We start from the raw sequence: 10,915 nt of genomic DNA, 5'->3' as shown, positions 1-10,915 counted from the left end.
ATCAAAACGAGAGCAAAATATGTTCAACACGGGAAAAATGAGCAGAAAAATCAAATTTCCTGATTTTACGCAATAAACAACCGATTTTTATACAACATTTTTAGATTTTTACCGATTTGGAGCCAGACGTTCGGCAATCCTAGTATTTTTAATCACTTAAAATAGTTGAGTGTTTTAAATGAAAAGCGAATACGTGTTTGTTTTATTTTATTATTTTTTTAACTACATGTAAAAAACCTACATTGGCATTGTATCCTGTACTCTGTACTTTCTTTTTAGAATACTATTATTGTCAGATAATTTGCAATGTTAGAAACAAAAGTTATGTAAGGGTTATTCACATTATTCCACACAGAAGATTGTGGCCAAAATATGAGACTTTTAAAAAGTTTTACTTTTTTTGCTGAATGGGAAAATATTGTTGCCACTTTTAATAGTATATTCTATATTAAGAGCCGAAAGTATATATTTGCCGCTTGCACATGAAAATTGCAGCGTGAGGCGAAGCCGAACGCTGCAATCATGTAAAAGCGGCAAAAGTACTTTCGGCTCGAAATATAGACGATACTTTTTCGACGACTGACCATGCTACCTTTCACTCCTTCCACTTCATACAATTAAGTCACAACCCATATTTTTACACTCTACTTTATTATGAAAAACAGCAATATAATTATTAGTTTAAACTCTATTTTCACTGTTATTGTGGACAATGTAATTTATAGTAAACTTCTTACAATTTTGAATAATGATTGGCTCATTCTTGTTATCAGCTACGACTGCAGAGGAGGTCGTTGCATAGCTAATTTCATTTCCTAAGCTTCCGGAACTTTTTCCTAGAATTTTTTCCGATATCTGTGTTTTGTTTTGAATAGAATCTTCAATGTAGCCTTCTGCTGTTGTAGCTGAGCGCCAACCTCCTAGGCGTTTTAAAGTAGTGATACTCGCTCCTGCGTCTGCTAACAAGGTAGCCGAAGATCGGCGGAAGCAGTGCCCTGTATAACTAGACACATTAGGCAAATTTAAAAAAGATGCTATCTGTTTTGGCATGTTTGCAAAAATGTTCATTCCAACCACTTGCTTGTTACATATTCCATTCTTGTATCGTAAGAAAAATCGTCTGGTTGGTGTATTTGGAGGGCGCAATTCAACATATTTACGGTAGAATGAAATATAGTTAGTGTTCTCAACTCCACCATTTGAGACAATAAATGTACGTGAGATATTGGTTTTTGTGTTTGGTATTTTTATTATGAGAACTGATTCCTTGTCTTCTATGTCATCAATTAACATTTTTGTTAATTCGTCGCGTCTGCATGCACCGGAGATCCCGAATATTAAAGCAACCTAAAAATAATTAAAATGGCGTTTTGTAAAGTAACGGGTATACAGTGTTGAGCATATTACCTTGATCATTAAATATCGGTCATCAGGAGCTTCTAACAGAAACTTATTAATTTCCTCACGTTTGAAAATTTCCGACTTTTTGGCTTTATAGCCTACCGACTGCCTCTTTAAAAAGGCAATCACTTTGGTATATTTACTAATGTCTATATCATGTTTAATTAAAAGGGTTGTTCGAAGCATAGAGTAAATAGACCATAATGTTGAAGACTTCTTTGATTTTCCAATTTCAGCAAGATATGTGAGCACTATATTCTCTGAATATGACGACCCCGCTTTATTTGCTAAACACCACTTAATAAAAACTGAATACTCCTTCTCGTAACGGGTTTTGGATTTTTGTGGAAGTAAATTTAAAGTTACATTCCTTGCACTTTCTCGAATGTGGGGTGGAGTAGAAGGATAACTCACATCGCTTGAACTCATTGTTACCGATAAATCACTTTCACGGAATGTGTATATTTCAAACAGGTATGTCAAGCGTTGTTATGGAAACGCCGAAAAAGTTGGTGAGTAGATTGTTAGTAGAAAGCGAAAACGCTCTAGAGCAGAAAATCTCTCTTTCTGCTCGCGCGCGGCAAATAACCCCTTTCTGCTTCTAAATGGAAGCGTACATGAGGTACTTTCAAAGTAAGTCGTCGAAAAAATAATTTTTATTTTATACAGGGAGTCTTAAAATCTCTGAAAGTATAAAAGTTATGATTTTTAAATTAAACACCTTGTATATTATTGCATTTTTAGATTTTCCTTTTGATTATAAGAAAGTGTGGTTAAATGCATAGCACATCTATCGTACATTGTTTTCGCGTAAATGACAACCATACGTCAAAAATTTTCACTTAAAATTCCGTATAAAGTATTAAACTTATAAAACAAGGAAAATGACTTACACATTCCTATTTTAGTTTTTTCAGTAAGCTATTTGGCAATGTCATTCTTTGGTTTGAATTAGATAATTTTTTGTTATTTCATTCAGTTTTAAATGTTATCTCTAAATAAAAAAACTTAAAAAAATATGTTGCAGCAACAAAACCATGTTCTTCAATCTAGTTCACATCAATCTAGTTTTAAATTTTTAAAAAATGTAAACTCTACTTTTACTTTAGGTGTTTCAAACACCAACATGTGACGTTGCTTTGTGATCTTGGTATCATTTTGATGGCAATAAATTTATTATTATTATTATTATGTTCACAGTGATTTTAATTCTTCAGAAATTCGGTAAATATACGTGAAAGTAGATTTTAGAAAGTAGAAAATCAAGAATTAAAAAAAAAATAAAAAAAAATCATGATTTTTTTAAAAAAATCAGTGATTTTTGATTTTTTTAATAAAAATCAAAATTTGCCCTACCCTGGTTGAAACGCCCAGAGACGGAAAATGACAAAAACTTACAGGGGGTCAATATTTACCTTTTAGTCGGACAGATGGAAAAACTACCAAAAGTTCGTTTTTTAAATGGATCCACCAATATATTATGGTTTGTAATAAAAGCACATTAAATTTAGAACAAATCTATGTGTACTCTTCCTATACCTACCTTCAACCGTTTCTGACTTAATAACAGTTTTTATTTACAACCATATATGTAATGCTGTCATTACTAACGTCATTGAAGGTTAGGAAGTATCATATTGCGCACCTCTACTTCCCGCCCTCACTTCCCGCCCTCACTTCCCGCCCTCATTTCCCGCCCTCTAAAATTGTGATTGTTAATATTTAAAAAAAAAAAAAAGATGATTGAATCAAATTTTTTAAATGTCAGATAAAGTCGGATCGATATTCAGTTCGCAAATAATAAATTGAGAAAAATGTCCTGGATTACAACTCGAATTGTATGCATTCTAACGGTTATAATGCCTATAATACATTACAATACTAAAATTAACATGATCTAAACTAAAACAAACTACTTATTGAAATTAATGGTTACATTTGAATTATTATAAGTGTTTATAGAAATATTTAGGCCAGTACCAGCACTGGCGTCTCCAACAGTTGTCTCTTTGGTCGACAAATTAATTTGCTGCTGAATGACTGAGGTTTGTGAACTACTTGCAACAGCTTCAGAAGACATGGCACGTTGGGACAGCATAACGGCAGTTTTGGTTTTATTCTCCATTGAGCTATCCACATAACCTTCTGCCACAGTACTAGATTTCCATCCTCCCAGCCTTTTTAATTTTTTCTTCCCACCACTTCCTATATAATTCAATAGCTTGTAGGTAGCGATGCTTACTTTTCTCTGGCACCAAGCCGTGTGCTAATGCGTCAGCAGCCTGTCGTATTTCTGGCGGGGTACACGTCAATTCTTCACCGGAGGACATTTTTCTCAATTTATTAATCCGGAAATGAATATCGATCTGACTTTTTCTGACATTTATTTATATTGGTGAGATGTTTACCACATAGCTACGGTAACAATATACCTGATTGATTATTCTGAGAAAAATGCCTGCTTGGTAGTTTTTTGTTAAATGTAATATTCTAGATATGTTCAGAATGAAACAATGATTTGTAAATTTTGATAGAAATATGATGGTAGTAAATAAAATAGTATACAAACCTCGGTAGGAAGTTTCATTCCTGTCTCGAGATCCTAGCTAAACCTCGACGCTTCGCGTCTCGGCTATCTAACTAATCTCTCGACAGTAATGAAACTCTTCCCACCCCGGTGTGTAATATACTATTACGGCCGGTGTCAATAGCAACGGCCGAAAAAAAATACAGAAAAAAAGTAAATTAACAATCACTACGTCACCGTCTGCGCTTATGGTTGCTGGTTACGAATTCTCTATGTGACCACTGTGTGCACCGTTTACAGCAGTACATCCATCCATTAAGTTACGTATACGAAAATATGCGTACAGATGTGTATGGTAAATACATTCTTCGCAACTTTTCGTATAATTTTCATACGTTTTCATACCTGGGTGCTAGATTACCACTCAATATTTAATGAATTTTTATAATGATTTTATGCTACAATATCAAATAAAGCTTCAGCTAACATTGGTTGGTACCGAGGATAAAACTTGACATTTCTTATATTCTCGTGGTAATATTATTTTTTTTGTTTCAGATATTCTCCCGGTGAAGCGAGAAGCAAAAAAAAGTCATCCAGGTCAATCTTCGAATTCTTATTTATTTTAATAATAAACTAAAGATTGGGGGCGCGGGTTGTGTGTAGTTTTATTTGCTATTTCGATTTGTTGTTATGCCATATGCAGCATTGTTATATCCACAATATCTGGCCGAATACTTTTTATTTAATTTCCAACTAAATGCTGAAGTATTAGAAACATTGTCATTCCTTTAAATGTCAATCTACGCATGGCGAACTGAGTAACTGTGCAGAAGTTGACATTGGGAGTGAACAAGGACCAGCAATCAGTCAATCATATCTATCAAACGTACAATTTATTTTCCAACTGATTAACATCTTACAGCAAATTTAACTATTTGTGTCTGCTCAGCTCCTATTTATATCGAAGAATCAATGCTAATCACGTGTGTTTTCTAACAACTATCCAGAATGCCCATTTATTACCCTTAAAGCAGCACAAATGTACTTCACGTTTTACACGATAAACATGTGTTTTTGATGAACAGCCTGGTAACTTGCACCTGGTATTATTGGGTTGGTCATCATATAATAGATAATGATCAACTCCATCTAGTTTTTTTTCTTTTACTGGTTTAGTTTCAACTCTTTGCCGTTTTGGAGAAGGTTCTTCAATGCCGTTTTGTAAGCTTGGCCTACCTCGTTGGGATGACTTTGCGTAATATACAAGTTTTTTGGCAACTTCATGACGAAACTGAAATAGATCATAAGTTTTGCTTCTTATACCCAAAGATTCGGCTTTTTTCCTTTACTGTAGCCAAGAGTTAACAAGTACAACGTCAAATGCATGGGAGATTACTCTAAGTGTCCATTTTCTAGATCTTTCATATGGGATCGATACAATGACAACAAAAAGTCCTCAGGAAGAAATTCCATTGGACCACGGCTTATGAGCCCGGAAAACTTTCATATTTCAGTTCAACTCTTTGAATTGCAGGCAACAAGCTGAGAAATCTTCTGCTGGAATGACTAAGGACTTTCTTGTATTCTACCTCAGCCAATTCACAAAATTCTTTTAACTTCTCAGTTCTTACTGTAAAAATAAGGAAATATTTAAATATTTTTACAATTGAAGACCTTAGCGCAATACAATGGTAAGCCTCAAAATCAAAAAGTTGAGATATTACGGTTTAAAGTTTTCAAAAATTCTGTAAAAAAATGGTTTTGATTTAAATATTTCAAACTTTGTCAGTACATTATGGCAAAGAGGAAAAAAGATAAGCAACTATTATTTAAAAAAAAATATATTTTTTTTACAAAAAATGGAGTTTATTTTGATAAAATGTGGCTTAACATGTTTTTGCTTAAACTAAACTCATTATAAAAATAACCGAAAAAATTCAATACTACTCATCCAAGGTTTCAATCTCTTCGTCTAAATTGTCAACAGCAACATTTAGTTGCGTATAAAATGCATGGTAGGCTGGCGGTATGTAAGGAAGTAATGTCTGTATGTTTTTAATTTTTTTTCTGCAATTTTAACTGACTCGTTGTATTGAAGTTTAAGATCTGACAAGCTTGTCATTGCAGGTCTACCTTGTTTTAAAACATTAATTTCCCTGTACTGACTGTGCTTTTAACGAAAAATGACCCAACATTTTCCGACTTAAAAAGAAAACTATACGTTCCTGCAGTTCAAGTTCTGCTTGTCAGGAAAACGTGCTTTTTTGTTAATATTAGCTAATAAAGGCTCAAAAGAAAAAAAATCTTTTTGGGTCATTTTTGTAACAACAAAAGAGTTTTTTTTATTTGCTTTTTCAATAATATCTAGCCAACCTTCTGGTGAATAAATAACTGGAGCCCGATGTCTCTGGCGTTTTTTGATCAGAGCAAAATCTCTGTCTGACGGCATAACGGAATGACCGCTAAGAAGAAAGTGATGAGTTATTTTTCTAATTTTTTTTACTTTTACCAATTGCAACCAAAATGCCATCATCTGCCAGTTCTTATTCTGACCCGGACAGTTATCAGTAAAAATAACAAGTTCATCATAATCTAATTTTGTTTCTAAAAATTTCATTAGGACAGACGCCACTTCATCAGCTCCGCGCTTAGCCTGATCTTCAGTCCACAAATACATAAAACCTTTTTTATTTGTGCAATCGTGAATTCCAAGGTTATACAGCCATATCTTTCGGCAGTAAAATGCTGGACCAGTTGTGAGCTTTGGAAGGGGCATACTTTGTTGCAAATCAAAAGAGATTACCAATTTTTTTTTAGCAGGTGTGTCTATTTCACTTTTAAGCAATTTTTGCATTGCGTCAGCTCTAGCCTGGTGCAGGTTCAAAAATGTAGTTAGCTCTTTTTCTAGCTCTATATTATTAGCTTCCTTTGCCGCCTTTATTTTAATACCCATCTCATCGCAGGTCTTGCAGGTATCCGATTTTGGTAGTTTGAATCCTATGTTATATTGGGTACAGAATATTTTTCTGTAAGCGCTCTCTTTAACTGGACTGATATTTTGTTCCCTACACCAGGGCATATAGAAATCTGTATACAGTCCAGTAATAGTCATATCGCAGTTCAGATATAGCTTGTCTATATTTTTGGCTCTACTGTAGTGGCTTTGATATTTAGGTATTGATTCAATATGAGTTTTAACCGAATGAATTTGTTCGTCCGAATATCTGTTGGGTCTAGTATTGTGTTTGCCACGCATATCAGGTTTAGGAACCATAGCCCCTCCTACCTTCATTTTAAGAATCCTTTCAACTCTTCCCCGAGATTTCTGAAGACCGTGAAGACTCAAGAATTCAGTTTTGCATATTTTTATTTCTTCGTCTCCTATATTAACCAAATAATCAGCGGTAAACTTTCTTCTGGATACATTATTCTTTTGTTTTTTCTTGTATGACCTTTTTTTGTTTTTTGCTCTTATACAACCAAAAAGATAACTATTTTGGATATCGAATGAACTCAAATCCCAAAATTTTGTGAACAATTGTTCATGGTTACCTTGCAATTTCTATCTGCATTTATTTTTACAGTCACAAGGCAAACCAATTTCACGCGGATTGATAATCTTCTTAGTTTTTGTGGCCGTATATTGATGTCCCGAATTGCGCCTCCTTTTTCTTTTGTTTCGTTCATGGTTTTCTTTATTCCGATGTCTCCATCTTGTCGGCTTCGGTTCCTCTGGAGAGTCTTTTTTACCCCTGCTAAGCCTAGCATAATGCTCTTGCGATTCATTCTAAAACATAATAAAATAAGACTTAAAATGCAACTTAAAAAAAAGTTTACGCAATAACATGTCAAGCCACATGGCATACCATGTTTTTGCATAAATTAGTTACAAAATATTTTTACCCAAGAACATGGTAAGTCAAAAAAAAAAACAAAATGTAGCTTACCTCTGTAGAATCTGACGATATATTATTGTTACTTGGTACAAAGTCATTGTCGGCACAATTGTCATCACTATCCTCAAAAAAATCAGAACTTGAACTGCTATTTCCACTAAAAACGAAACTAAAGTCATGACGCGCTGTGTGGTAGGCGAAAACTGCTTCTTTTGCAACACAAGCTAAGTCCTGGTCCGTAGGTTCAATTTTCTTGAAAAAAACGAAGTGACCATGTTGCTTGTAAGTGATGCATTAACAATGTTTTTATGTTTTTTAGTATTTGTGTGCTCCAATACATCTCGTCGACCTCCAAAAGCAATTGAAAATTTGCAAAAATGTTACATTTGGCACATTTTACGTTATGATCTACTTTTCCTTTTTTGATAAAGGAAAAGTCACCCTTCAATTCAGGTGGAAATTCGCACTGTTCGTCTGTCACCCGTACCTATTAAAATAAAATACTTATTAGTCTTTGACTTAAATCATTACGGGTTCTGATCCGAAATTACAAACCGAATACCAATTGGCCATAAGACATTTAAATCATTTACAATTTTATTATGTAACACATTTATACTTACTAGTTTTTTTGGGATACAAACACTACTAACTTATGGTGATATCACGAAAAACAGCTATGTGTGAACTGTGAACGCTCAACGCTGATTGAAACCCAGTCCAGACAAAAATGTTTAAGGTCAAGGCTTTGGTGATTCACCGAATTAAGCAGAGCTCGGTAAAGAATTTCGAGCGCTCCGAACATCTTCAGCTCTCACTTCAGCTTGTCGAACTAGGCTCAAAAAACAAAAGATTTCGATTTTCTTATGCAGTATTGTGCAGTTGAAATCGACGAGTATGTCGATTTATGTATGATTAATAAACTGACACACGTGACATAACGCGGACCAGACAAAACGGACACTCTGAAATAACGGACTGTCCGTTGGAAAAACGGACGTATGGCAACCCTACGTTATACAGGGTGGACCATAAGTAATAGGACATAGAGCTACAGCATATTCTTGACATCAAAATAATACGATTTAGCTAAATTGTCCTATGCCGAAAGTTAATATTAAAAACGATACAGGGTGTAATGGCCCAAAAATGCCTTCTTCCAGTTTTGGGTCTTACAAGCTTATTTTTGGGGTTCGAGGGGCAAGCGCTATACCCTAAATGACACAACCACCAATCTTGGTTTAAACATTTATTCAGATTCCAAAAACATAGATAATTACCCAGCTAGGTACGGTTTGGTACCAAAGACTTAGGTCTAGTTAGCAACTCTGGCTTTAACGTACCTTCTGGACATGTTGTGTTGAGTTGAAGCGACAGGCTTTAGGTCAAGCGGCTACGTGGTTTATTTACGAGAATTTTGGAGGGTTTTCCAAACACCTTAGTTTCACAAATCTTGCACACTGAAGAATTTTGGTAGAACTTATTTTGCACTACTGAACATGACTAGAACTTGACCCCATTAGGTTTTTTTTGGACTTTAACCGACTTTTCACACTTGTCTTCGACTTGACGACGTTTCAGTTTTGACTGCCCGTTTCTGACTGACCGTTTGCCAAAATGGTGTGAATATTTATACTACGAAATTTACATCATTCTGTGAGCAGGAATGCGACAGGTCAAAAGGTGGAATTTCAAAAACATGTCGACGAGTGCAATAAATAATAATAATTTTTTTCCTGCAGCTGCAGGCAATAAAACATTTTTGCTTGGGGGTCAAAAAGGTGAGAATTTGTGGCGACAGTATGACTTGGAAAAATTCCTTTCCTTATAAACACCTACTAATAGAAATATATCCCCGCTTCTGGATTAACGACGCTGGCCAATTAAATCTCTTAGAGGTTTGGCTTAGGATTTGAAGTCAGATTTTTCTTTCAAACTAGTCTTTCATTTAAGTGTTGTGTCTAGTAGTGTTCAGATGTGTCTCAAACTAATTCCGTAAGTTCTAATTTAATTTTGATTACAATTTTGACTTTGAAAAATAAACAAAAAGAAAATTGCTAATATTTTCCCGGGACATCACATCCCACCCATTCCTGTAGGACAAAGCAAATATAAAATATATTTACTTTGTAACAGTGCAACGTTTGAACTACTCCGAATCATATGTTCAGCGTAAATCCGAGTCATTCACATCGCACTTGACCTAAGGCAATGTATGAAAACCTGATTTTTTTGTTCCAAGCCCTCAGTCAAACGCAGTACCACTTTTTCACCCAAAGAATGCTCAACGTAATTTTTGCTTTTTCTTGTGTAAATATCAAAATTCTAAAGATATCCTTCAGAACCAACTAAAGCCCATACTTTGAACCCACGCTTTATTGGTTTTTTTGGCATGTATTGCTTCAATCCGCATCTACCTTTAAATTTAATCATCGACTCATCGATGGCAATATTTTCATGCGGCTTGTAGTGTTTTTGAAAATTTTTTCGTAATGCCTCGATAAATGGCCTAACTTTGTATAGTTTGTCAAAATCCGGTTGTTGTCTGTTTGGGAGTAAGGCATTATTGTTCAAGTGCAAATGGCTTAACATCCAGCCGAATCTATTTACAACCATCAGTTTAGAAATATAAGGGTCATTCAAATCATTATCAGTCCACCAATAATCACAATAGCTCGGAAGCACTTTTATTCCCATGAGTAGGTTTATTCCAAGGAATAATTTTACTTCGTCGGTAGATGTTGGAGTGTATTTTTTACTACTTTTTTGGAATTCCTGCTCCGCGTATAAATTAGTTTGGAATGCAATATCATCTATTACGTCATTTGTCAGGAACAAACTGAACAAAAAATACGGCGTAATATTATCGTTCTCAATTTGTAATAGCTCTTGAGATAAACCATATTCGTGAGTGAAAGAGTCAGGTACCCCAGCAGATGTAATATTATATTGAGACCATAGAACAGGAGGTTCTGGTAGTGAGGTGTTTTTACTCACATATTTTATAAGCGATTCGTCGTCAATGGATTCATCTGACTCCTGTAAAACTAGATCTTCGCTTTCAGAAAACACTTTTTCCAAATTTTCA

The 10,915-nt window shown here is 34.6% G+C and overlaps 1 protein-coding gene across 1 annotated transcript; it reads right to left on the bottom strand.

The window, feature by feature from the left end:
• Nucleotides 1–670: 670 nt before the first annotated feature.
• Nucleotides 671–2,062, bottom strand: LOC145736485 (uncharacterized). The gene is made up of 2 exons (XM_081990937.1): nt 1,408–2,062; nt 671–1,347 (listed from the first exon to the last, which is right to left on the bottom strand). The coding sequence occupies exons 1-2, from the start codon at nt 1,828–1,830 to the stop codon at nt 682–684; spliced, it is 1,089 nt and encodes a 362-aa protein (XP_081847063.1). The 5' UTR covers nt 1,831–2,062; the 3' UTR covers nt 671–681.
• Between the last annotated feature and the right edge of the window lie 8,853 nt (nt 2,063–10,915).

Source organism: Ips typographus, linkage group LG12 (genome assembly GCF_016097725.1).
Source record: "Ips typographus isolate SLU linkage group LG12, UJ_Ityp_2.0, whole genome shotgun sequence".
NCBI lineage: Eukaryota > Metazoa > Arthropoda > Insecta > Coleoptera > Curculionidae > Ips > Ips typographus.
This window is presented reverse-complemented; position numbering and strand designations above follow the sequence as displayed.